Source organism: Cervus canadensis, chromosome 11, assembly GCF_019320065.1.
Source record: "Cervus canadensis isolate Bull #8, Minnesota chromosome 11, ASM1932006v1, whole genome shotgun sequence".
Lineage (NCBI taxonomy): Eukaryota > Metazoa > Chordata > Mammalia > Artiodactyla > Cervidae > Cervus > Cervus canadensis.
The window spans coordinates 50,716,840-50,744,167 of record NC_057396.1 but is presented as its reverse complement, the minus strand read 5'-3'; the positions used below and the strand labels follow the sequence as shown (position 1 = coordinate 50,744,167).

The 27,328-nt window shown below is 56.0% G+C and overlaps 2 protein-coding genes across 4 annotated transcripts; both read left to right on the top strand.

Annotated features, from left to right (window-relative positions):
• LOC122449328 lies at nt 1-8,289 on the top strand. Its single transcript, XM_043480849.1, has 4 exons — nt 1-96; nt 5,001-5,388; nt 6,956-7,233; nt 8,137-8,289. Exons 1-4 carry the CDS (start codon nt 1-3, stop codon nt 8,287-8,289), a joined length of 915 nt encoding a protein of 304 aa, XP_043336784.1.
• Nucleotides 5,882-26,874, top strand: WNT11 (Wnt family member 11). 3 transcript variants are annotated; one of them, XM_043481795.1, is made up of 6 exons: nt 5,882-6,248; nt 9,156-9,338; nt 16,845-17,080; nt 18,639-18,916; nt 21,804-22,096; nt 26,043-26,874. In XM_043481795.1, exons 2-6 carry the CDS (start codon nt 9,256-9,258, stop codon nt 26,215-26,217), a joined length of 1,065 nt encoding a protein of 354 aa, XP_043337730.1. In that variant the 5' UTR covers nt 5,882-6,248; nt 9,156-9,255; the 3' UTR covers nt 26,218-26,874. The 3 variants fall into 3 exon arrangements, with proteins under 3 accessions (XP_043337730.1, XP_043337729.1, XP_043337728.1); XM_043481794.1 differs by lacking the exon at nt 5,882-6,248 and adding an exon at nt 7,110-7,233; XM_043481793.1 differs by lacking the exon at nt 5,882-6,248 and adding an exon at nt 9,046-9,063.
• The last annotated feature ends 454 nt before the right edge of the window (nt 26,875-27,328 follow it).

Here is a 27,328-nt window from a genome sequence, read left to right as displayed (position 1 = left end):
ATGGCCAAGGTGGAGCCGGTGGCTGACCGATGCTGCTCCCGGAGCAGTGGAGACATTTACAGGGGCTCTGGTAGCCAGAACTTCTGGTCTAAGAGGGTGAGTGACCCAACTCTGAGATTCTGATATTACCTGAGACAAATGCATAATTTCCATCTTTTCACTATATAAGCCTGGCTGCTTCAGGTATCTCTTGCTACATAACAAACTATGTCAAAATTCAGTAGCCAAAATAATTGATTGATTGATTGATTCTCCCGATTCTGCAGGCTGACAGGGCAGATCTGCCCAGCTCACTGTGGGCTCCTTGGTGAGGCTACCCTTGGTGGGTGGGTCAGCCAGGCCTGGGTTCTGCTGGGCTGGCTGGGCCGTCTCCATGCGGTGTCAGGGCCTCGCTCTGCACTGAGAGCCCAGCCTGGGCTTCTCCACGGGGCTGAGAGCAGAGGCTGCAGGGACCCTGAAGCCTGGGCTCCAGAGCAGGCGTGGTGTCACTTGTGTCACATGCCACACTGACTCAAGGAGGTCAGAAAGTCATGAGGCCAGCCCAGATCAGGGTGGGGACACAGCCTTCACCTCTGCTTGGAGTCATATTTCAAAGGGGTGCTGTGTCCTGGGATGAGAGGAGTTGGTGCCATTCAAAACCTCCCTGGCTGGCACGTCCAAGAGGAGTTCAGACCAGTGACAGTGCATGGCTTACGGGCTGGGTGTCGGGAGACCCGATTCCTCTTGTCTCCTGCACCAGTGACCTAGTGATGTGAGACATCACAGCTCTCAGCCTCAGTTTCTCCCTGAGTGCAATGGGGACACTGAGTGTGGCAGATCTCTGGCCCTGTGGGTGTGCAGGGTGAGACCCACGTGGCAGAAACACTGACTGGTATTCATGCCAGAGACGGGGAAACCCAACTGGAAAAGGCACTGCCAACCCTGGTGCCTGCTGCTTCCCATTCCTCTCATTCTGGCGGCAGCACTGTGGCTTGGCTGGAGCTGAAAAGGAGGAGTTGAAAGAGGCCTGAGAAACCCAAACCTTGTCTCCTGAGCAGCCACCACCCCGATTAAAGAATGGAGAGTTGAAAGTGGCTTTTCAGAAGTAACGCCCTCAGTAGACGGGACCAGTGGAGTGGTGTTACCTGTGCCCAGGATAGAAACCTCCTGCCTCACCCCATGGAGAAGGCAATAGCACCCCACTCCAGTACTCTTGCCTGGAAAATCCCATGGATGGAGGAGCCTGGTGGGCTGCAGTCCATGGGGTCCTGAAGAGTCGGACACGACTGAGCGACTTCACTTTCACTTTTCACTTTCATGCAATGGAGAAGGAAATGGCAACCCATTCCAGTGTTCTTGCCTGGAGAATCCCAGGGATGGTGGAGCCTGATGGGCTGCTGTCTATGGGGTCGCACAGAGTCGGACACGACCGAAGCAACTTGGTGGCAGCAGCAGCAGCAGCCTCACCCCAACCAGCCCCAAGGCTGCTCCCTGAGCCTTATAAAAGATCCTAGGTGACTGAGAAGGAGGAGAATGTACCCCTTCCCGACACCAGGCAGAGGCTCAGTGGGGCACAGGCCTGGGATTGCAGACCTGGCATAAATGATATAAATGATCGGATAGACCTGGGGCTCAGTCTGCTCAGCCGCAGAGCAATGCCTGCCTCACCCACAGGCACAGAACTGCCCAGCACACAGTAGGTGCGTCATGTTATCTCCCAGGAACCTCGGGAAGGAGTGGTTTAATGGTTTCCCATTTTTTAGATGATGAAACCAAGGATCACAGAGGTTGAGTGACTTATCCAGGGTCACACCTTGGGTGAGTGCAGGAGCAGAATCAGGCCAGGTGTCTGATGATCTGTCTGCTGCTATTTGATCCCCCTCCCCCTTGCCTGGAGGATCTGGCCTCACAGGGCTTGCTGACCCCTGGAGCAGGGGACCTCTGGGCTAGGCTACTCTGCTCAGCCACATTGTTCACCTGCCTTCCCAGGTAGACCATTCTGAAAAACACCCTGTTGCTGAAAACAGCACCCTCTGGTATCATGGTTTCTACCATTTTCACAGTTCATCCTAAAACAATTATGTAAGGAGAACCAAGACATGGGTTCTAGAGTTGAAAAAACCCTTGGAGTCTATCTAGTTCAACCCCCTCACTTACAGATGAGGTGATGGGCTCAGAGAGGGCAAAATAATTATCTGCTGTCACACAGCCAAGCACTGACGAGGCTAAGGACTATAACCAGGTCACCCGTGCCCACATCCAGGGCTCCTGGAAGTAGCCGACTTGCCCCCACCCGTCTCCACCAAGGCCTCAGACCAAAGGGAGGGAAGGTGAGGTGGGTGGAGGGGTCAGGAGAGGTCAGCATGGGAAATAGAACTGTGTCTCTTCCTGGGTGCCCCCCTGGGTATTCAGGGGTGGGAGGTGGAAAGGTGTGTACCCCAGAACAGTGGCAGGCAAGGGCTGAGACGCCTACTGACAGGAAGCCCCCAGCACATCTGGGTGATCAGATACCCAGAGTCACCAAGGGTAACTGAGGAGAAGGGAACTATATTAACATCCACAGCAGCGGTAGCCAAGAGCATGTCTACCTGCCCAGCTCAGCGCCTCCTCCCCTCTGAAGGGAGCTAGCAGCCCAAGCCCCCAGCAGAGGCCTGACCCACATTGATCCTTGAGGAGGCTCCTGACAGGAGGAGGCAGGAGGAAAAAGGAGGGGGGAGGTTCAGTTGATTTTAAAGATGAAAAAAATTATTCTCCCAAGTATCTCAGAGAACCCCAGAACGTCTGAGGTGGTAAACTGCACCCACTTTGTGCAAATGGGGAGACTGGGGTACAGGAAGGAATAGCCTCTTGTTCAAGTCTCCCTGACCCTCAATCCAAGGTTTTGTCACCCCTTCCTCAGGCTCCCCCCTACACCCCCCTTCCCGCCCTGTCCAGGGCAGAGGTCCCAGTCCTAGCTGATGTCTGGATTATAAGTCACAAGACAGGGCTGAGTAGCTGGAGGGTCCTACAGGGCTCAAGGCTGGGCTTCAGGAGCCCTGGGACCTTCTCCTGGCCTCCTTCAACTCCTCTCCAGAGAACACAAAGTCACTATCCTCCTCCCATCGGTTTCAGTGGGGGCCACTAACTACGGTGCACTCTGAGCCCTAGAGATCTGGGTTCAAATATTAGCTCCAACACTTGCCAGAACCTCCGTATTGAGCCTCAGCTTCTGCATCCATGAGAGGGGTACTAATCCTCACCTCGGAGAATACAGAGGATCTGATGGGACTGCGTTCTTCCCATTTTATAGATGAGGAAACTAAGGTTCAGGGCGTTTAAGCAACTCGCTCAAGATTACACAGCTAAAAATAAAATTGGGCACACTCAACACTGGAACCCAAGTCTATGTGACTTCAAATTGCTTTCTGTATCTACTCTAGCTGGGAGCCAGAAGATTTCTAGCTGAAAGACCGCTTGTGCAAATATTAAAGGCAGCTGAAATGAGCAAAGGGCTAGACCCAGAGGACAGGGCATCCCAATTGAATGGAAGTCACCTGGAATGGCTCTGACTGTGGTGGCCAGAGTGCCTTGGAATGGGAGAGCTCAGGACACACTTTTGACCGCCTGTTAGAAGCCTCTGGGGTGGAGCAGTAGTGTCTCCCACACCCCCTTCCTACACACCCCACTAAAACCCCACTACCTTCCCATGGCATTTGTAATGGGACTGACCCGAATGCTCTGGAAGGAGAGATGGGGTGTCCCAGCATGTGTTCCCAAGGACATTCCTGTGACTGTAAGCAGGAGTGTATGCATACTGCTGTTGCCCGCTGGGCAGCTGTGTGTGTCCTCACTGTGTGCATGGAAACATGTGTGCTTGTGCATAAACTGGATGCGGATAGAATGCATGTTCAGCCTCATCTTGAAGATGTGTATGGCCATTTAACTTATATGTGCTTCTGAGTGTGTGGGGGCATGTGGTTTATCCAACTATCTCCTGAGTGTGTTTGTGACCATTTGGAGATTAAGTCTAGCCCTGTGTGCAAGGGAGACTGCCTGCTTACATGCAGAGATACTTGCATGGCTGAGAACCTGTGGCGGGCTCTGTGGGCTCAGATGAATATGTTGTACATGCAGGGACCTGTAGCCTGGTTAGGACAGCCTACAGGAGCCACTTCACAGGTGGCTGCAAAGAACAGGGGAAAGAGTACCAGGTGTTTTGGGGACCCCAAAGAAGTCTTTTTTCACTAAATCTGTTTCTCCTTCTGCTAATGAACTAGATTATTCTTGGAATTGAGGCTCCTGGGGTGAAACGGATGGCGGGGTGGGGGTGGGGGGACAGAAGTCAAGAAATCCAAAGCACCTGACCCAGCAGTTAGAAGTGGGAGTGGAGTAGGAAGGGCCAAGGTAGGGGTGGAAGGCGTGCGTACTCAACCAGTCCCAGGGAAGTCGCCCCAGAAACATAGCCCCAGCTCCAGCCCCAGGTTAGGTCTACAGTGCACAAGAAGCACCATGGTCTGCTTTAGCTTCTGAAACCCAGTCCTTGGCTGGCGGTCTCTCCCGGACCAGGCAGACTCCCCAACACTCATCCCAAAGATGGGACATCTGCCTTCTTGTTGCCTAAGGTTTACAGCCGCCTCGCATGCCGCACACAGCCCTCGCACCTCTTTTCTTTCCTGAGAATTCCCAAAATTGGAACAGAGGAGGTCTGGAGAGGTGAGCTGGAGAAGGTGGTCCTAGGATGCCACGGCAGCTCTCCTGACCCACGACGCTTATAGTAATGGAGCTTCAACACCAACTCCTAGTGACTCCCGGGCTGGGCACTCAGACCTAAGTCTGACTTCCCTCTGAGCCGTGGCTTCCTCTTCTGCCCAGCCAGACAGGGTGGAGGATCCAAACGGAGCTTGCCGTCAGGTTTAGAAATCAGCCCTACCTGGGCCCCAAGCGCCCCGGGCACGCAGTAGGCTCACAGCCTGCACGCTCAGTACAGTACCAGCACGCTCAATACCAGCTAGAGTTATAATTAGTAAGTCTCTTCTTTGTAGCTCAACAGGGTGCAACGTCCTCTCGTGCCGCTGGCGCCGCGGGTCCGTGGCATCCGCGGGGACCCCGCCCCCGCCCCCCGCGCGCGCGGCCCGAGCCACCCGGTGGGGTTTCTGCGCGCTGACGTGGGCGGATCAAAGCAGCTGCCGGTTCCTTATAAAGCAGTTCGGGCTGCCAGCGCCGGGAGACCGTGCCGGGTGAGGAGCGGAGCTCGGGCGAGTCAGCGAGCGCAGGCCCCGGGAGCCGAGCTCCCTCCAGTCCCCGCGGGACCCCAGCCGGCCGCTGCTCGCCAGGATCACGGGTGTCCTTTCCAGGCAGCTCGCGAAGAGGACGCCCTCGCCTCCTGCCCAGCCCGGAGAGCGCTTGGGTCCTCCAGGGGCCGCGCTCGCAGCCCCAGGAGGTGAGCCGTGGCCGCGGGCAGAGGGCGGGCTCTCAGCCCGGACCTGCCAGAGTGGGGGGCGGAGGTGGGGGACCCCGTTGGGCACCCTCTCCCGGGCAAGCAAAACCAGTCCTCCTCTGTAACTCTGTTCCGCGGCTCTCCCAGGCAGTCCCTTCGCTTGAGAGCAACCGCTGGGGCCTGGGGGCGCGGGCTCTACGCGGATGAGAGGTAGAGGCAGGCTGTACAGACCCCGCGGCCCGCCTCGAGCCTTCCAGTCCCGGTTCCCCCCCATTCGACCCTCTCCCTCCGAGTCAGCCCACGGATGAGGTCATGCCCGAGCCATCCCGGGGGTGGGGGACTTGGATCCAGCGGCAGAGGGTGTGTGTGGTGGGGCGGGAGAAGGTGGCAAAAGGCAGAGAACGACTGCAGCTCCTACTAAATTGCGGGGCGGGGGCGGACGCCTTGCTTTGAGACCTGCTTCCAGAAGCGGCAGGGTGGGGGTGGGGGAGGGGGGAGAATCGAGAGTTTGTTTACAGACCTGAGCTCCAGGCTGGGGGAGGTAGGGAGGAAGAAAGTCCAGTCCCGGCCCCGAGGCACCTCTGGAGCAGCCGCAAACATCTGGCTGAGCTCGCATGGGCCCCACATCTTCCACCTCCCCGAGCTTAGGTACCTCCAAGACCCTCACGGTCCTTAGGCGCTCGAGGTCTGGCTTAGAGGGGGGTAGTGGGAGGAACCCCGAGTTCCCCCAGCCCACCCTTCCCAATTCCAAACTAACCCGTTTCGCGGGCCACCCAGCGCATCGACCGCAGCCCAGCAGCCACATCTAGGAAGACTCGCGGCCAGTGTCAAAGCCGTGTTGAGGGCCTCGCAGGTAACCTTGAAGCAGTCGCTCGGCGTCACCGGTTCTCTGGGTCGGCTCTGTGAGCTTCGTTCCCCCGGGCTTCGGGCCGGGCCCGAGGCAACCTTCCGCGCGGAGTGGACACTCAGCGCGAACGCCGGGTGCGGGTTCCCCGCCCCGCGCGGGCTCAAGCGAGAAGGGGGTGTTTGGTGTGCGCCCGTCGACTCTGGCTCAGAAGGGCAACCTCGCAGGCAGCGGGGTTTTCAGGGCCTTCCAGAGCCCAAGCCTTATAACCACCTGTTGGAGCGGGCCTGCGGCTACTGCGCTTGCAGTGTCCACCGTGTGCACAGCCCGGGAGGTTTCAGCTGTCGCCCGCTGCAAGCCGGGAAGCTTGAGCCTTCTCCCCAGCGGGAGGAGGAAGGGACCGCTTATCTCTCCAGGGACACTGTGCTTTGATGAGGGTCCACTACACGCCTGACCCCAAGGGAGGTTCCGAGCCCGGCCTAAAGCAAGAGGTCGGGCAGTCCGGGGCGGACCGCGGCAAGTGGCGGGTCTTATAGAACGACCAGATCTGAGAGGGCACTTAGCTTACTCTTCACCCCATCCCCGGAGCGGGACACAGGGGCCCAGGAAGAGAAGGGGACTTGCCCAAGGTCCCAGGGCACGGGAGGCTGCTGCCTAGCCCACCTCGAACCCCGGTTTAGCGCCCCCTGGCGGGCCGGGGGCTCCGGGAGGAGCGTGCTCCCTGACCCTCCAGGCGCAGGCTGAGGGTGACCCAGCGGCCCTCGCGGCTGTCCTAGACACTCTGACAGTGGGCAGGAATAATTGCCAGGACCCAGAGGCCCAGACCGGGAGCCGCCTCCCCCAGAGACGTGCCAGGGCAGCGAAGGGAGAAGCCCAGGACCACCGGGGCCGCTCCGAAACAGCCAGGGATAGCCTGGAGGCCTGGGTCCCGGTGCGCACCCGCGCGGCCCCCTTCTCTCTCTGCGCGCGTTGGGCTGGACACGGATCCCCTGCGGTGAGTCCGCGCTCTCCTCTCTCCGCGTGCGGCCCTTCTTTTCCCTACCCTGGAATGCTGGGCGCCTTAGGGGGCAGCCCACACTTTGGGAAGGGGTGGGGGCGAGGAGGAACAGTGAGCAGAGTTTTTTCTCTCTCTTCCCCCCGCCCCCTCCCGGCATATCCAGCCGATATTTTTCTTGTTCTCAGGAGCGTGTTGGAAGAGGGGGCTCAGTTAGACTTAAGACCCCAGCTGAAGCACCACTCCTGCTTCCGCGCCCCCAGTGCCTTAGAGGGAGCACCACTGGCTTGGGAGAACTCTTTGGAGGAGAAAAAAAAAAAATGTAATTCAGAAGTTTCTCCCTGCCTTGCCCTGGGTCATGCCACAAGGTCCCAGAAAACAGTGGGATTTAAAATGTGTGTGTGTGCTCTTAAGGCGCACACGTACATGCACACACTACACAGGTAGATGTAATACTGGGAACTTAGGGAGAAGGGGCTCAAAATACCTGCAGACTACCGGAGACTGGAAAGACCTCAGGAGATGCGTGAAGTCCAGGCCCTTGTTTTTATAGACTGGGAAGCTGAGGCTGGGCTGGTGGAAGGTCCAAGGTCAGACAGTCAGATGAGAACACCTCCTTTTGGGTCAAGCGCCCCCCACTAAGGCGCCTTCTTTTTCCAACTCCCCAAACGCTTTAGGAAGAAATCCCTTTGTCTGCTCCTCCCCAGGGAGGAGGGGCTGGGACTGTGTTTGTCTCCGGACTAACGCCAGGTGTTGGTAAATTTGGGAGAAGCTGGGAAGGGAGTTAATGAGGTGAGAATGAAGAAAGGCGGGCGGGGGGGGGGGGGGGAGAAGAAATAGAGAAAAGGCGGAGAAAGCGACTCTGCGGCCTGCGGGAGGGGTACGGGTACTCCGCGGCCCCAGGACGCCGCCTGGCGGCCAGAGGCGGCATCCCGCCGGCCCCGTGAGCTTCCCGACTTAGCCAAGGCCAGGCCGCCCCGCCTCGGATCCGGCCTGGGCACCATCCGACCCTCCAAGAGGTCACCGCTAGAGGAACTAGGAAACTCAGGACTCTGAGTAGCCCTCACTGCACAAAGACATTTGCCATCCCCCTTCTCATCCTCCCCGTCACAGCCTGAGAAACTGATGCCCCAGAGCAAGCCCCGATTTCCTTGTGTTCTCACGGTCCATGATCTCACCCGACACTGGGTAGACGTGAGAGTAGACTGCCACTCATTGACTGAACAATCCCATTTCACATCTCCAGGCCTCGGTTTTCTCATCTGTGAGATGGGGGCAGTGATAGTACCATCTCCCAGGGTTGCTGGGAGGAAACAAAAATCGATCGCGTTAGGTTGATGTTCTTTTTAAAAGGTGAATTGTGTCATAATCACAGTTTGAATAACAACTGTGGTCCCAGGTTACGGAGGGGGTAAACCGAGCCCGGGCGGGGAAGGAGAATGCCCAAGCCGGCAATAACTAATACTGCGGCGATGAGAACCCAGATCCTGGGCGCGGTATCTGCTCTTCCCATTGCCCGCCTGCAGCCTCTGCCCTCGACACCTTCCGTCGCTCTCTAGGGCTGTGTGCCTGTCCTTCTGCTCAATTTCTCTCAGCCTCGCTCTCTGAGGTTCTCTCTCCCTCTCGCTGTCTCTCCGCCTGGTCTCTCCTGAGTCTTTGATCCTGTGGCCCCTTTCTCTTCTCGCCGCGGGCGGCTGTAGGTGGACACGCCCTCGGCCGCGCTCCCGCGGCACCTAATTTGAGCCAGACGCCGGCAGCGTCCGGGACTATGTCGGGCTGGAGGCGACGCCCGCCGCGCGCCCGGCCTCCCCGGGCCCCAACCCCTCCTTTGTAATTTGAATAAGACGCCCCCACCCCCCACGCCCGTGGCCCCCGCCCCACGCGCCGCCTTAACCCGCAGCCTCTGCTCTCCCCGACTGCAGGCGGCCTGCGCGCAGGACGAGCGACGGCGGCCGGGAGCGCGGCTGGACTTCGGCGCGGCTTCCCCAGGGTGAGACCCCCCTGCGCGCCCGCCGCGCGAGGATGAAGGCGCGGCCGCAGGTCTGCCAGGCGCTGCTCTTCGCCCTGGCGCTCCAGACCAGCGTGTGCTATGGCATCAAGTGGCTGTAAGTAAGCGATCCGCGTCTACGCAGATGGGCCCCCGAGGGCGGGGCAGGCGGAGAGTGTTAAGGGGTCCCCTGGATCGGGCCAGCTTACTCAAGACCGGGGAGCAGAAGTAGCCTGGGGGCTGTGGGCGAGTCACCCTTCTTAAGCCTCCTTTTCCTCCTCTGTAAAATATTGTCCTTACCTGCGGGAGGAGCGAGACAGGGCGTGGAAGGCGACGGAATTGCTCTGTCCTGTGGCGCTGAGAGTTATGCAAGACCTCCACCGGGACAGATGGAAAGAGCGTGGTCGAGGGGCTCAGTCTTAAGGGTCTGTGCCCTGCACACAGGGCCTGCTGGGTATTACGTTCCTTGTCAGTCTCCTGACCCTAGCTGGAGGTCCTCAAACAGCCCAGACTGCCCCACCTGCGTGACCTTGGGGAAGTGTCTCTCAGCTTCTGGGAGCCTCGGCGTCCTCCTTTGTCAAAGGAGGGGAAGAGCCTCTGTCTCACTCAGGTCAGATGAGAAGGGGCTCATGAAAGAACCTCCTTAACTGTGAGAAGACAGTCCTTTAGACAGAAATTATTAATGGAAGGGTAGGTGGGAGAGAGACTCCCTTCCATCCAGCAGCAGGGAGTGCCTGCTCTATGCAGGACTGTGAGCAGTGAGGGCAGGCAGAGAGGAGTAAAACCCAGCCGCTTCCTGGAGAAGCTGCCCTCTGGTCTGGAAGAGATAAGCCCAGGCTGTAAATAACTCCCAAGTGCTCCAGGAGAGACCAGTGCAGTGTTGTGGGACTCAGAGGAGAGGAGAGCACCCGGTGCGGGGCACGTATTGGGACCCTAGGTAGATTTTTCCAGGGTGGTGCTCCTAGGAGGGACCTGAGGAATCTCTGGAAGTTTGGCGGGTCGGGGCAGTGAGAGAAGGGCCCTTTGGGTGGAGGAACTCCCTGCGTGGTTGAGTTCCAGGTCGGGGGCGGGGAGCCATGCAGATAAGACAGACAGGGGACAGATTATGGAGGTTGGGGAGGGACTGTGAGGAAGGTTCGTGGATTAGCTGGAAAACAGGGCGATAGCGGCTGGGCCACCAGCAAACAGTCTTGAGGTCACCAGCCCTGCCTCGTCTGGGGCTGAGTTATTGATTAATTTTCCTCTGAAGAGGGGAACCCCATCTTTTTGCATTTCTTGTTTGCAAGGAGAAGCCTGGGCTCAGTGGCTTCCCAGCCTAGGGTGGGGTGTGTGTGTTTGTGGAGGGGGGGGGAGGTGGGAAACACCAGTTTTTCTCAGCTGTTCCTGATTAGTTTTGTGAGAAATCAGCCACTTTCCTCCTTCTGCTGGTACCTGGCACTGCCCCAGTTGGTGAGAACCTCTGATCAGGTAGCCCAAGCCCTTCTTGCCCACCACTAACATTGTACAGATAAGGAAACTGAGGTCCAGAGAAGGAAAGGCATTGTTAAAGAGCACAAGGAGCATCAGAGGCCAAGAACTGGGCTTGCCACTAGCATGTTGTGGGGGACATTGCTGTCATTCCCTCCGAGAAATGTGTGACTTGCGCGGGCCCCCAAGCTGGCATGTGGCTTGGTAGGGTCTGCAGTAGATGGCTAGTTAAGCCCAACATCCATGCTATCGCCACTGCATAGCCTAGGCTGCCACAAAAAAATGAGTATACCTCAGTGTCCACCTTAAAAGCACTTCCAACCTCTTGAGGGAAATAGACATATAATGATACAAAGTGGACTTTGGGCTGTGTCCTAGGAGAGGGGGCATGGGAGCCCAAAGGAGGAGTGGTTAGTCCCACGTAAGGGAGGTGACTTTGAGCCAGGCTTCAAAGGATAGATAGGATTTCAATGGCCATGGATGGAATGCAAATCAGGCATCCTAGGCAGAAGGAACCGCAGGGACAGGACTGTGTGTGGGGGGAAACAGAGAAACCAGGAATTACAGGAGCTTACTAGTAAATCCCCAGAGCTTTAGACATTTAACTTTGATAATACTCTTGTGAAGTAGGTGACATTCTTATCGCTACCATTTTACAAATGAGGAAACTAAGGTACAGAGAGGTTAAGTAACTGGTCTAAGGTCACACAGCTAGTTAATTAATGGTGGATGTGGGATCAGAAGCCAGGCAGACAGGCTCCATGAAGCCAAACCTCTTTGATAGTGGTTAAATTGCTGGAGCTGAAGATACAGGAGGAAGCAGGAGAAAGAGTGGAGTTTAAGAATAACTCTGTGTGTGTGTGTGTGTATGTGTGTATGTGTATGGCCTTGCAGACCATATAGCAAGGTCATATATATATATATATATATATATATATGGCCTTGGAATATGCCAGGCACTATTCTAAGTTCTTGATGTGTGTTGTTTCATCTGTCTCCCAACCACCATGTGAAGTGGGTTCCGCCATCTCCCTCATTAAACAGAAGAGGAAGTAGAGGCTCAGTGGGTCTTTAATGAACAGGGTGTCACAGCTGAGGCCGCAGAGGCAGGATTTGGACTTAAGCTGCCTGGCTCTGTTTCCTCTTGGTCTCCGGGAGCCACAGCAAAGTTAGGAATAGAGAAGTGTACAGTGGGGATGAAAAGCTGGGGGTCCTGAGGCTGTGCCAGGGGACCCTGCTGCCTTGGGCTTTGGAAAGTAAGCTGAAGAGGAGAGGGGAATTTGACATGGGAACTGAAGGTAGATGTGGCTGAATGACCCAGAATGCCCACCTATGGGGACCTGGGACTCAGCCTGAACTTCCTGCGGAGTGGGGGTAAGGAAGAGGGGGTAGAAACACCTGGGGGAATCCCTCCCCTACCTCACTTCCCACCCAAGCCAAATGGTGGGAGACTCAGACCAGAGAGTGTGGGGAGAACCTTCTCTGGCTGTCTCAGGGGCAGAGAGGATGGTTCCAGCCTTCTCGGAGCCTCTGGAAGCAGCCCCAGGGTGGGTTGAGTGGCCCCAGTGAGCATGCTGCTCACTCTGGATCAGGCCTCTCGAGGAAGAGTCCGAAGAGATTCAGAGGGACACAGCTGCCGCAGAGAGGCTGGGAGAAGCACCAGACCTGAGTCAGGAGACCTGAGTCCCAGCCTGAGCTCTGACAGTTCATTAGCTGTGAGCCGGACCTCAGGCAAATCAATCACTTGAGCCTTTCTGAGCCTCAGTTTCCTCATCTGTACAATGGAGTGAAAGAGCCCTAGCCTGTGATCTAGGAGTTCTAGCCTGGCTCTGCTTCTGATTCTCTGATTGGCTGCTTGTGTACAGGTCTGGGCAAGCCCTACCCTTCTCTGGGCCTCAGTGTCCCCACTTGCACAATGGAGGGGGGGACACTGAGGCTCGAAGAGGGTCGGTGACTTGTCCAAAGTTGAACGTTAGATGAGCAGCTGAGCTGGAGCTGAAACCCAGGTCTCTATGCCCCTCACCACCACCCCACCATTCCCAGGAGAGCCCCAACTCCTGAATGAGAGAGACCTCAGCCATCCCCACGGCCCCCTGGCATAGGCCTCGCCTGTGAACTCTCTGTTCCCTCCTGTCCTCTCTTCCACCTTCTCCCTCATGCACCCGCCCCCAGATAAACCAAAATGTTTTCAATTAGGGGTCTGCTGCAGTGAGGCAAGCCGGACAAGATGTCCAGACGGGTAACTCCCCCGCCTCCTACCCTAATCCTTGATTACCTCCCCAAGGGGGCCTTAGTTAGAAACGGTCATTACCACTAATTACCAGATGACCGCATCGCCCTCCTCTGGAGTGGAATCCACTGCCTCCCGCCTCCTGATCTCCCGGTCTGCACACTCCTGTGAGCCGGCCTCTCCCAGCACGCTGCAGCTGGCCGCTCTGTCCTGGCTGCACTCTCAGCAGCCCCGTGCCCACCCAGCACCTCCAGGGTGGTTCCCATTTGTCCTCCGCCCTCCTGGGAAGGCTGAGCCTCATTGTCCACGCTGAATTCCCCTCATAGAACCTCTCTCACCACCAGCTGGGGAGGTGGATGCTTGATGACTTCAGAGATGGACAGACTGACCTAGAGTGGCTGATCCAGACCCCAGGAGTTCAGAGAACCCCTCCTGGGAGCCGCAGTGCCCGGTACTCAGGAGTTACCTGAACTGAGCTCCCCAGGAAAAGTCTGAGTTTGTGTTATCCAGTTTCTGAGCAGGAGCCCAGGGAAAGGACCTGGAAGACAGCCACCCTGCATGCGTGCCTGCTGTATGCCCAGTACCGTGCTGGGTGTTTTCTCATGTATCTCCTGTAATCGTTCCTGTTGTGAAACAGAAAACTGGCTCAGAGGGGAAGGATGGAAACTGGGCAAGGGTGATGGGCAGAGTGGGCTCAGGGCAGGCTGAGTGTGGACAGACCCCAGCCCAGTAGGGAGGGGACCCAGAAAGGTGGCATCTGGAGGAGGCCGAGCACCCAGGCATTGGACCGCCTCAGTGTCCTCCTCTGTTTAAAGTGGGTAATAGTCTCCCAGGCCCCTCCAGACATTGTGAAAATGGGATGAAATGAGAGGCTCTGTAAACTGGAAACTGCTGTGTCCATCTGGGACAGTGGGTCCATGTGCATGGACAGTGTTTGCTGGGTGGAGGCAGAGAGGTTTTACCAACCAAGAAACAGGCTGAGGTGGCGGGTTATATCTGCCCCTGTGTGGTCACCCCTCACCAATTACGGGCTGCAGGAATTCAGGCAGCAGGTGCCTCAGGTATCCTGGCATTGTCAGGATCAAGCAATCAGGCTTGAGGTCTGCCCCAGATACTCCAGGTTTCTCGGCTCATGCCTTGCAAGGAGGCGGAGGGATGGGTCAGGGATGGCAGTGAGGGAGAAGCCCAAGTCACCCACAGTCAATCTCAGACAGGCTGTGTTGTGCCACCCCAGTGTGGCCCCCAGGCCGTGCTCACTTGCCCCGGCTCTGCTTCCCAGGCCTCTGGAAAGATTTCTATATTTTGGAGTGGTAGGAGCATGGCAGAGAGAGGCAGGAGGAAGCCAACTAACCTACTAGTACCTATAAGCACATATCATTTCACTTGGCCCCTGCAAGGCCTCCAGGAATCCTCATTTTGTGGTTGATGCTCAGACAGTGGCAGCGATTTACCCTAGATTGCGCAGGACGTAGAGGCCAGAGCTTGAGTCCCAACCCAGGTCTTCTGACTCCCTCTGGTCCAAGATTCAGGTGGCAACAAGTGAGGAATTCCATTTATGAATACTCCAAATGCTTTCCAGACATTATCACATTTAAATCTTAACCATAATCCTTAGAAGTAGAATTTATCATTTCCTTATAACAGATGAAGACCATGAGGCCCAGAGAGGTTGAGTAACTTACCCAGGTCACACAGCTGTTGCCCAAAGCCTGAGCTCTCCCCTGGGCCAGTCCATGAGCTGGAACATCTAGGTTGCCTTATAACTGGTGACAGGTCTGTGCAACTGTCTGTTGAGGGGCTCCTTGAGGAAAGGATCTATATCCTTCACTACCAAATGAATCTGGGAAGAGTTGTGCTTAGTAAATATTTCTCCCAGAAGCAGATCAAGTTCATTTTTTCATTTAGGCACAGGAACAGGGGAAGGGCATTCCTGGCACCAGGAGAAGTCTGGACACAGGCGTGGTGTCAGGGTAGTCCCTGTCAGAGAAGCTAGGAGTCTGGTATGGTGGATATTTCAATCTGTGGGGGAAAAAGGACAAGAGGCTGGAGAGCACTGGGGTGGTGGCAGGCTTGCCACCTGAGTGGCCGTGAAGTCAGAGGGGTGCCCTTGACCTTGACTAAGTAGGTGCAGAAGGCTAAGGTGGGAAGAGGCCACCAGTGCAGTAATGTAGTAGATTTCATCACAGGGCACTGGCCGTGGTGTGTCAGCCCTGGACAGAGCATGTGACACGCCAGAGTTAATCCCCCAGACAGTACTGAGAGGGGAGAGGTTACTTGCCTTGCTCAAGGTCATGGGGGAGTGCGGGTGACGGAGGCGGGGGTGACAGGGCCAAGAGTCTGCCTAGGCCTGTGCTGTTCTTTGGCACTGGGCTGCCTCCCTTGGGATCTCAGCCCAGGGGCTCAGGAATCCAGGCCTTGCCAGGTCTCAGCCCTGACCCTGGATGAGGTCTGCTATGGTCCCAGCAAGTGAGACACACAGCACCCAGGCCTGAAGGCTGGCCCCTGCTTTCCCCTTGTCCCTCCAAGGTCTCTGCTGGATTTCTGAGGACCAGCTGGCCCTAGGGTAGGGACCAGGTCTATGTGGAACTCTTTAAAACTGTGGGGTCCCTCTAGCCTCCACTTAGAGGAGGTGCAGCCTGATGCAGTCTGCTCCTGAGAGAAGGCCTGGGAAGAAGGTGAATCCAGGATGGTCCCCTGGTCCTAAAGTCTTAGAATTTCAGTGCTCAGAGCTGGGATCTGGGAAGCTCAGAGGTCCTATAGCATCATCAGGGTTCATAGGGAACCGTCTTGGTCAGCATTCCCAAAGCATGGATGAGGTTAGGACTCTTTAAATAAAGGGTTTTGTGCTCAGCAGACTTGGAAGTTACAAACCAAGCCTGTTGCTTTACTGCAGGACTTCTCAGGGCCTTTAAAATGGAAATATGCATTATTATTCTTCAAGAGGGGATATAGTATATCACATCCCCAAAATGTGCTTGACCATGGATCTGCTTTTTCAGAGTGTCTCACTGGAGCCTGCTCTGGGGACTACAGTTTACAGGTACAGACACTGAGACCCAGAGAGGACAGTGATTTATCTAAAGTCACACAACAAGTTAATGGCTGTGTGCTTAGTCACTCAGTTGTGTCCAACTCTTTGCGACCCCATGGACTGTAGCCCGCCAGACTCCTCTGTCCATGGGGATTCTACAGACACGAATACTGGAGTGGGTTGCCATGCCCTTCTCCAGGGGATCTTCCCAACCCAGGGACTGAACCCAGGTCTCCTGCATTGCAGGTGGATTCTTTACTATCTGAGCCACCAGGGAAGTCCAAGTTAATGGCTAAATCCTATTTATCACAAAATTGAGTGGCTTTAATCTTTTCATAAATCCCTTGCATGTACGTGGTATTTTTACAGCCTAATATATGGATTTAATAATTAATGAAGCCAAAATGGGAAGCTCCTCACACTGTGCATCTAGTAAGTGCTCAATTAATAATGTATATTATGCTGATGACTATAATCTAGCATCTAGCATAGTGTCTGGCTCAGTATTGAGTGAATGTTGCATAAAAAATAATAATCCACAGCTGTGTGAGGACTAAATAAGGCAATGGATGTGAGTGCGTTGTGGACTAGAAAACTGTTAGTCTAATTATAATAAAGCCTAGGTAGGGTGGGGGGAGGGCCACAATCCTATGTTATGAATGAGCGCCTCAGGCCCAGAAAAGGACAGGGACGTGCCCAAGGTCACACAGGGGCGGGAGGGAGAGCCGTTACCCTGCTGGGGACGGCACTGCTTGGCCTCCTGCTTTCCCAGCTCCTTCCAGTAAAGGCCCCAGGCCCAGTGAGAAGAGGCTGGGGCCATACAGTGGGTGGAGGCAGCAGGGTCCCTCTCGGCCCTGCCTTCCTGCTCACTGGTGCTGCCTTCTGGCCGTGTGCAGGGCCCTGTCCAGGACCCCGGCGGCCCTGGCGCTGAACCAGACGCAGCACTGCAAGCAGCTGGAGGGCCTGGTGTCGGCGCAGGTGCAGCTGTGCCGCAGCAACCTGGAGCTCATGCACACCGTCGTGCGCGCCGCCCGCGAGGTCATGAAGGCCTGCCGCCGGGCCTTCGCCGACATGCGCTGGAACTGCTCCTCCATCGAGCTCGCCCCCAACTATCTGCTCGACCTGGAGAGAGGTAGGGGGCCGGCGGGGCCTGCCAGGGCCTGCGGAATGCGTGCGGGTAGAGGTGGATGAATTCAGGCATAAATATATGTGTGTTTAGATAGGTGGCTGTGTTCATGGATGGATGGATGGAAGCGTGATGGGTGGACGAGTGAATAACTGGATGATGGATGGATCCACGGATGGGTGGGTGGATGAATTAATCATGGCCATGGGTGTTTGGGCGTGAATTGATGAATGGATGAACATACAGGGAGTGCGGGGGAGCCTGGATGACAGTACAAATGCATGCATACCCCTCATACCTGGACAAAGGAATGAATGATGCAGGGAGGTCGGTGGGCGGGGTGCGGAGTCTATAACAAGAGTGCGACTGAGCCCACCCTCAGGGCAGACAGGTGTGCCACATGGTAATTCTAGACCAACCCGACTCAAAGTGCTGTGAGAGGCCCAGAGTGATACAGGGACTAAGGAGCGTCTGTGGAGAAGACTTGCTGGAGGAGGGGGCTTCTGGGGTGGATTGGGGTGGGAGTTCCTGTGTATCATAAGGAGGCCTTTGAAAGGCAGGGGATCAGTTCTGTCCCCCGCACAGTGACAGGTCATGTGTGTGCAGCACTTTACAAACATAGCCTCCCTTCTTCCTGAATTATCTCAACTCCAGAGAGGGCTGTGAGGTAGGTATATCGTTACCACCCTATGGTTAAGGACACCAAGGCTTGAGAAGGGCAGTAACTTGCTTGGACCTGAGGCCAGGACCCCACAGCCAAGGCACGTTGGACTCCATCTTAGTTGTTAAGACTGCTGTAACAAAGCCCCACGCTCTGCGGGGCTTCTCACAAGGGGAGAATCATCTCCATCCAGAGGCTGGAAGTCGGAAGTCAGAGTCAGGGTGTCCACAGGGCTTCCTCTGAAGGCACAAGGGGGAAGACTCATCCCTGCCTTGTCTTCACTTCTGGAGACTGCCGCAGTCTGTGTTCCTTGGCTTCTAGCTGCATCTCTTCCGTCTCTGTTTCGGTCACATGGCCTCTGCCCTATATGATTCCCTCTTCCTCCAAGGACCCCAGTTGTTGTATCCGGGCCCACTCTGATCCGTCTAATGACCTCAGCTCAGTTACACCTGCAAAGACCCCATTTCTAAATAAGGTCACGTTCACAGGTACCAGGGGTCAGGACTTGACCATATCTTTTTAGGGGACACCTTTCATCCTGCAGCAGGCTGTTTGCTCACCTGTCTTTGAGGAGCTCAGGGATGGGGCCCTCAGTGCCTGAAAGCAGTCCCTAACACTGGGTGTGGGGCGTGCAGTGTGAAAGTGCAGTGTGCTGAGCGTGTGAGGGTGTGCCGGTGGGGTTGCTGGCTTTTGGGGCTTCACGAGTGAGTGTGCCCGTCAGCTAGTCCATTTGGGGGAGGATGGGGGGGTGACAGATGAATGGTCCTAGCGCCACCCTCCACCTGCTGCGTCCACTTGCCACCACTGTCCCCATCTGGCCCCAGAGGAAGGTGGGGACTTCAGCCCTGGGCACTGTCCTATGCTTGGGTCGCTCGCCTGGGTTGACCCCGCTCCTCCCCACAGGGACCCGGGAGTCAGCCTTCGTGTATGCGCTGTCGGCGGCCGCCATCAGCCACGCCATCGCCCGGGCCTGCACCTCCGGCGACCTGCCCGGCTGCTCCTGCGGCCCCGTCCCAGGTGAGCCACCCGGGCCCGGGAACCGCTGGGGAGGATGTGCGGACAACCTCAGCTACGGGCTCCTCATGGGGGCCAAGTTTTCCGATGCTCCTATGAAGGTGAAAAAAACAGGATCCCAAGCCAATAAACTGATGCGTCTACACAACAGTGAAGTGGGGAGACAGGTAACCACCCCCCCACCCACCCCCCCCAGATGGTTGTGCTTATGCCAGTTGGCCCGGAAAGGGGCACCCGGTGGGCCCCAGTGGAGGGGGTGGTGGGGGGACGGGCCCTGATGTGCCCACACTGATGTGCTCCTGGCCTCCCCTGACTCTTCCCTCTCCAGCGGCTTGGGGCTTGCCTGGCTTCTTCTCCTCCAGGGGGTCCACTGGGGTTTGGGTTGGAGAACGTTGGTGGAGCAGAAGGAGCGCTAAGCTGGGAGTCAGGAGCTCTAAACTTACTGTGTGACACTGGACGAGTCACTTCCTCTCTGCCCTCAGTTGTTCCCATCTATAAAATGGGGTGGGCAGTGGAGAAGGGAATGGCAACCCACTCCAGTATTCTTGCCTGGAAAAGTCCATGGACAGAGGAGCCTGGCGGGCTGAAGTCCATGGGATTACATGACTGAGCATGTGTGCACGAAGATGGAGGGAGATGGGTTGGTAGCAATAAAGTGGTAGAACTGAAAAAAAAAAAAAAAAAAAAAGGGGTGGGTGGGTGGGTGCTCTCTAGTCCTCATTGTCACATTTCCTCAGACTCCTCCTCCGGGGCTCGGGGCCAAGGCTGGGCGTCAGAGGAAGCATGAGAGCGCAGTGGGCCATGGAGAGCTAAGGGCCGTCTCCTTGGATCTAATGGGATCTCTCTCCCAGCTCAAAAACCCACCCTAGCCTCCAGAACATGATTTCCCCTCCATGTATTTCATTATCAGTGTTGCTTTAATTCCTCACCTCATTGTAGAGAAGGTTGGAGTGAATGCATAAATGAATGAACGGACCTTTTTAACAAACTTTATGCTCATCTGTGTGCCAGACACTGTGGTGGGTGCTTGATTAGCTTTCTCTCCCATGGTCCATGAAACCACACTGTGAAGAAGTACTGTTATCCCTCCTTGCAGATGGGGAGCTGATCCCAGAGGGGCAGAGTATCAGGTGTGGATGAATCTCATGACCTCCTCCCTGCAGCCCCCTTAGGCCCGTTGTGCAGAGGCCCCAAGTGAGGCAGAAGGAGCTTAGGTGGCTTGGCCAAGGACACACAGTGTGATGGAACCCAGGTCTATGGGATTCCAAGTCTAGAGGTTTCCACGTCCTCACCTTCCTGTCTCTCTGATCTCCCTTGTGTAAGGATTCTAGGACGTCCAGGTGGTCTTTGGACAGTTGGGAAACAGGTCAAGTCACCCTGTGGTCTATAGCAGAGTCTGGCAAGGGACCGAGAACTTTTCTGCCTCCGAACCCTGTGGGCTTGCTCCCCACAACCCTTGGAAACCAACTGGGAGCCCTTCACCATCCTCCCGCCCAAGAGCCCAGCCCCACTCCTGTCCACAGCCAGGCCCCAGCCTCGTGCTGCCATGGTCACACGACACTGGCAGCCATCCCATCCTGCAGTGCAGTCCACTCAGGGTCCTCAGCTTTGCAGGCACCTCAGACCTGTCCCGGGCCCTGATGCCCCGGAGCTGGCCTCCCTGGGACCATTCACAGGGGCCCGGGAGGGTCAATGACAGCATGCCCCGCCCTGGCACGGAGGCCTCGGGAAGCCGGGCCCTTCCTGCCCTCTGAGCTGAGGAGCTGAGTGTGGTTTACTTTCCTGGGTGACTCGGAAGTGCCTCGTGCCCTTGGGAAGCCGAGCGTGCCCTGCAGTCAGGTTCATTTCATTGTGTGCTCTCCACAGGCTTTGCTGAGACAGTTCCAGCCTCTAGACCCAAGTGGACTCCCTCACTCCCCACTTTCCGGCACTGTGAGGGGTAGGGAACCCTGGGACCTTGACCAGCTTCCTCACTAACTCCCCATGGGATTTGGAGCAAGGCTCCCTCCGTGTGCCTCAGTTTCCCTGTATTTTTGATGCACAGACAGGCCTGGGAGACCCCTAACCCTTGCAGTGGCGCCCACCCGGCAGGCGGGAGGGCAGAGGGGCCCCAGTCCTGTGTGCAAGGGGGCGGGGCTTAGACTGCAGAACTGGAAGGCCTGCAGAAGGCGTCTCGCTCACACCCCTCAGGTACACAGGGAGAAACTGAGGCCTGCAGAAGTCAGTCGCACAGAGCCATCTCCAAAGCCCCGGCTAGAGTCTCCCCAGGCCCCAAGTCCAACCCTGCCCACCATAATTCTTACTTAGACTGATTTTTCAAAACCAAATATTGATTTAACTTTAGTAGTTCACAAAACGCTTTCATATATGTCATCTTGTTGAATCCTTTCAACGACTCTATAAGGTAGCAATTACACACCTGCTCAGCGCACATGAAGACAGGTGCTGAGTGATGATGCGGCAGCAGGCAGGCTCGGGGACGGCCAGCCCCTAGCACCCACCTCTTGCTGCTTCTCCTCTCCCTCCCTTCCTTTTCTTCTCCTGCTCACCTTTTTTCAGCAAGCATTTTGTGAGAGAGAAAAAGCAGAGCATGTGAAAAGCCATGGCTTTCGGAATTGCCTTCAGAACTGGGTTCAAATCCCAGCCCAAGATCTCCTAACTGTGTAGCTTTGGGCAGGAGACTCAGCCTCTCTGAGCCTTCATTTTCTCTTTTTTAAATGGGAAAATTAATGATATCGCCCATGAACGACTTCTGTGATGATGAAACCATTTGAAGTGTGAGGGCAGTAGGTACAGTAGGTGTATGAATGGCATCGTTACCCCTGCGAAAGCCACTCTCTTCCTGCCCCTCCCAGCTGCCCTCCAGGGTTGGAGGAGGAGCTAAGGATCTACCCTGCAGCTTGAGAGCAAAACGCCCTGTCCCTTGTCCCTTGAGGCCTGGAGCAGGCAGTGACTCCCTGAGAACACTGGCAGGCGGAGGGGTGGGGCCAGGGCCCAGGGCAGGCAAGGGAAGGAGCCCCACCACCCAGCCCAACGCCCTCCCCCTGTCCGCAGGCTCTGCGTGCCTCTCTGGAAATGAAGTGTAAGTGCCATGGGGTATCTGGCTCCTGCTCCATCCGCACCTGCTGGAAGGGGCTGCAGGAGCTTCGGGATGTGGCTGCCGACCTCAAGACCCGCTACCTGTCGGCCACCAAGGTGGTGCACCGACCCATGGGTACCCGCAAGCACTTGGTGCCCAAGGACCTGGACATCCGGCCTGTGAAGGACTCGGAGCTTGTCTATCTGCAGAGCTCCCCCGACTTCTGCATGAAGAATGAGAAGGTGGGCTCACACGGGACACAGGACAGGTAAGGGCCTGCCGCCACCCTGGCAGGAAAGGCCAGCCATGTGGCCTTCCCAGCTCAGGCCCGGGCACACACAGTTGGTTGGGCTTCAGCTGGCATTTGGGGAATGGAGTCCCTGCCTGGTTGAATGCTGAGTGGAGGTGTGGGATCCCAGGGCTCCCGGCAGAGCTCCTGGGAGAGGCTGTTGTGCTCCTCACCAAGGCAGGGGCTCCTTGGGAACGGAGGCTCATGAGAGGTCCCTACCTCACCTGTTCCCTAGTGAGGGAGACAGATGGGAAGAGTCAGTGACTGTGCGGCAGACAAGGGCTAGGAAAGAGGCTGCCTGACATAAAATAGGTCCTCAGTAGATGTCTGTCAAATGAATACGGGAAGGATCATGTCACACAACCTGCTGGTTGGACAAATGAACTGAGGCATGGGGTGGGGCAGGCAGTCCCCCTGGCCACACCCGAAGTCTGCACAGCGTGGAGGCAGGACCAGGGCAGGCTCGCTCCAAAGGGGCAACAGGAGAGCGAGGCCGGCCTGCATTTTGTGGAGAGGGTGCTCCCACATCCCCACCTACATCCACCCCTCCCAGACCCTAGCTCTCTCTTCTAGCCGCCCCCTGCCTCCCCGCCACCCTCCCATTTCAGAGCCAGGCCTGGGATTCCTATAGCAAGGCCTATCCTAGAGGCTAAAGCTAATCCAGGACTGGAAAAAGGGAGGGAGCCAGTGGGGACCACAGACCTCCTGGGTGCCAGGAGGGACTGGTGAGGATTCAGGGGAGCAGCTCTTTCCCGAGATGGTTCAGGAGGAATCCATTCCTAAAATGCTATAAAGAAATAGTTGTGCAATCAAATACACTGGGAAATTCTCTTTGCAAGGCACAAGAACATATTAAAGGCTCTGAGGAATCCTGCAGTAAAGGATCTGTCTAAGCCTCTGTTTCCCAGAGGTGTTTGGCTATGGAACTCTTTTATTAAGGAGCCCCTAATAGCATTCCACAAGACGAGTGTTCTTCGGGGTTAAAAGAATATTGAACCAGAGTGAGGGTGTCTGAGAACGTGTCTGGCACATAGTTGGTGCCTGGCCAGCTTTTGCTTCCTCCTCAGCCCACGTTCCTGTCTCTAGGAAAGGGGGGCTGCTTTGGGGGGCTCCCTCCTCACGGGCCAGGGCAGCAGGCTGTAAGAGGAGGCCCAGGCGCCCATCTGGAGGCCAGATTGAGGAGGTCAGGCAGAGTGAAGATGGAACCAGGTCAGGCCAGAGAGACAGGAAGGAGCGAGAGTCTAGGCTGAGGACCCAGGGTGGGTGTGATGAGGATGGGGTGGGGGGAGGATTCTAGAACACACAGGACCTGGGGAAGCCCACTGAGGACCCCAGAGCAAAGAGGGGTTCTCCCTGGAGCCCTGGGGTGGCTGTGCCTGTGTGTGTCTCAGGAAGGACAGTTCCCACCCTGATGCCACAGCTTTCTAGAGGAGGGGACCTTGAACAAATCCCTTCCCTTCCCTGAAGCTCAGGGTTGTCTTCTGTGCCTTGGGGACCGTGCTACACACCTGGAGGGTTGGTGTGATTCGAATCACACAGCCCCTCCATGCTGGGCGTGATCAGTGCCCTGGGAAAGGTTTGTGAATGAGGGGCTCCCCCCACCCCCTCCCTGAGGCTGCCAGGCCTCTTCCTTCCCAGCTGTTGCGACTCTGCCCCAAGGACTTGCCCCCAAACTGTTGATGAGGAGGCCCCTTCCCACAGCACCAGCAGCTACCCTTGCTTTCTCAGAATGCCATCCCCCCACCCCCCGGTTTCCTGCCACACTCAGCCCTCAGCCATTCTTCCAAGGATGGGCCTTGTTAGACAGCTGTATGGGCCAGCTTTTTCTGCAGTAACAAACTGCCCCCAACATCTCAGTGGCTCACAACCACAGACACTTTTTACATCCATTATATGAGGCTCTGGCTGGCACCAGGGGTGGGGAGGGACATCTAGTGCTCAGATTGTGACAGAGGGAAAACGGGGATCCCGGAGGGGCCCTGACTCAGCCTGGACAGCAAGGAAGGCTTCCTGGAGGAGGGGAAACATGAACTTTACTAGGTTGGGGATTTAGGGGTACAGGGGGTTGGATGGAAATGAGCTTTGTTAACTGTAAAAGGCAGGTGCATAGGTGGTACACATTAGCTGGGTCCCCTAGCGGGGCAAGATGCCCTCCTCAAATCCAGCCTGGTGAACTGAGGCCCCCTTAGCAGTCCCTATTCCAGTCTCTGAAACCTGCTGTATCCCCAGGCCCCAGCCTCCCCAGATCCCCCTCACAGGCACCATTATAGTTCTTGTCTGGGTCTGAAGCTGGAGGCCAGATTTCAAAAATTGCATGTCAGGGACCCAGAAATAAAGTGAAACCCTTTCCAGCACCCTTTCTTGGTCTAGAGACCTTCAGAATAAGGCTGAGAGGGACTAATGGTGTTGAATGACTAAAAAAAAGCTCAGAAAGGTTAAGTGACTTGCCTGAAGTCACATAGCCAGTGAGCAGAAGAGCTTGGGTTTGAACCCAGGTCTGCTGGCTCTGGGCATATGTTCTGCTGTTGCTTCCTGTCTTCTCCCTCTTGCCTGGAACTGCATACAGCCCCCACATGCAGTCTCTTCCTAACTCCCCCTCCAGGCGATCTCTCCTTTCCTCTCCATGGCTCCTTTCCAGCTCAGGCCTCAACTTCTTTTTCTCAGCCACCGTCCAGTCTCCTCCTTGGCCTCCTGCCTCCAGCCTTGCTGCTTCATCCATCTGTCCCCCACCCCCCCTTACATTAGGTCGGGTGTTTGTTCTCCTTGCCCTCACCACCCTATGCCCTCCCTTCTATCTGAGATTCCTACTCATCTTTCATGGAATGGCCTGGATGACCCCTCTCCCTCCAGGAAGCCTTCCTGAACTCTCACAGACCTGGTGCTCACCCTGTGTGATGCTGGGCAAGTCCTCTGTCCATTCTGTGTCTCAGTTTCCCCATCAGGAAAGATGAGGGTTGGATTTGGTCATCCCTAGGGCTTACTCACCTGGGACACTCTGGGATTCCTTGGTCCATGTGGCTGTGGGCATCCAGCTGCTTCCCATGACAACACCTCAGCAAAGCGCAAGCCCAGCTAGATGAAAATGCAGACCTGCACAGACGTTTCCTCACTAGACAGAAGAACCGATGGCAGGACAGAAGAACTGATGGCAAGGATATTTGGGGTTTATAGGGACCTTCAGTGTCTTCTTTACCCACATGAGTGATTCGTTTCTTCGTGAATCACTTCCAGCCCAGGGATTCTCTGCCCCTTAGGGTGGGGAGAATGGATAAGCACTGGACTTGGTTTCAAAGGACCCCTAAGCTTGAGCCCTGCTTATCCGCAAACCGTCGTGAGACTTTGAGCAGCCCTCTGCCCTTTGCTGAGCCTGTTTCCACCTGTAAAGTAAAGTGGGCATAGCAATTCCACTGGCCCAAAGACCCTGCCTGCCTCCAATAAGATAAACTTCTGGAGGGAAGCACCTGATTCAGAGGGGGCAAATGATTGACAGACCCTCTGTCTCCAAGAAGAGAGCGCCAGGTGCTCCCTGTGCCTCACGTCCGATGCCATTTGTTTCCGAATTTGTCCTGAGATTCTAAAAGTGAAAACGATTTTTGTATTTGTTAGAATATAATTAAGGATTAAATATGAAGGTAGAATTATTCTAGTGGTTTGAGACATTTTCAAGTATTTAGAAGTAGAAGGTATAGGAAAAGAGACAAAAGAAACAGAACACCCCCTCATTTTAATAAACGTCTACTAGAAATATAGGGAAAAGTGAGAAGGAACCCTGGGAAAAAGAATTTAAATTCTCCAAAGACCAAGACACTATCCAAGGGGGACTGAGGCAGCAGCCGTGGTCGGAGGAGATGGGGGCTGCCTGGCTGGGAGTGGGGGGGACTGGTGAGTGATGGGGGTGCTCACTGACCTCCCCATCCCCCTCCAGGCAGTGCAACAAGACCTCGCATGGCAGCGACAGCTGCGACCTCATGTGCTGTGGACGCGGCTACAACCCCTACACAGACCGCGTGGTCGAGCGCTGCCACTGCAAGTACCATTGGTGCTGCTACGTCACCTGCCGTAGGTGTGAGCGCACCGTGGAGCGCTACGTCTGCAAGTGAGGCCACACAGCCCCTCGGGGACCCCCGGAGCCCAGCTGGGGGGCCGGAGACACCCCGTGGGCTTTGGCTTCTGAACTCCAGATGCCGAGTGTGGAAGGAGGCTTGTGCTTTGCCTCCGCTTGGAAGCCGCCAGGAACAGAAGGCTGGGCCATCAGGGAAGGAAAGCCAGGACATCAAAGGAGACCGACAAGATTAAAAATAACCTGGCAGCCCGACCGAGGCTCCAGAGTGCCCACTTGCTGCCTTCCCGGCGGGTCTAAGGAGCCAGGGATGTGGGTTTGGCAAGACTGGTATGGACTCAATCTTTCGTAGCCAGAGACACCAGCTTCCTGGGAAGTGGGAGGTGAGCCTGTCCTCACCAGAATGTTCTGTAGGCATAGCCCTTGAGACCCCCGACCCACCCCAGGGTCTGAGCCTACTGGGCCCACCACAAGGAACCACTAGCTTGGGTTGTAAATGTTTTTTTGTTGTTGTTTTGTTTTTCTTCCTCTGGGATGTGGGAGCTACAGAAATATTTATAAAACATAGCTTTTTCTTCGGGGTGGCTGGCTTCAATTCCTCTTTATATATTTTATATATATAAATATATATATATGATGATCTATATTTTAAACACACTCTTTAAACAGCTGTTTGAAATAAATGCTGAGAACCCCAGCCCTCCCCTGCAGTCTCTGGCCTCCTCCAGTGAACTCAGAGGATCCCGGGGCTGGTGGAGTGATCTCTCCGGTTTCTAGGCAAGGTGGCGTCTTATTGATGTTTCCCGCCCATGGCCCCCCCATCCATTTCTGGCCCCAATCTCCTTGTAGGATCTCCAGGTCAAGGGCGACGACAGACGTCTTGAAACCCAAACCCAGCTGGCAGACTCTTTGTTCCTCAGGGACACACATGAGGGTGCGCATAGCCTGGCAGTGGCCTCAGACCTGCCAAGTGGCTTCAAGAGAAACCCTATCCAGGCACTGGGAACACAGACCTCAGGGAGGTGGTGGCAGACCCAGGCTCCAGCTAGCCCTGGCAGGGTTTCTGTGTGACCATGGGGAAGGCTTTTCTCTCCCTAGCCTCAGTTTTCCCATCTGTAAAGCTGGTGGTAAAGGTGGTGATTGGGAAAGGC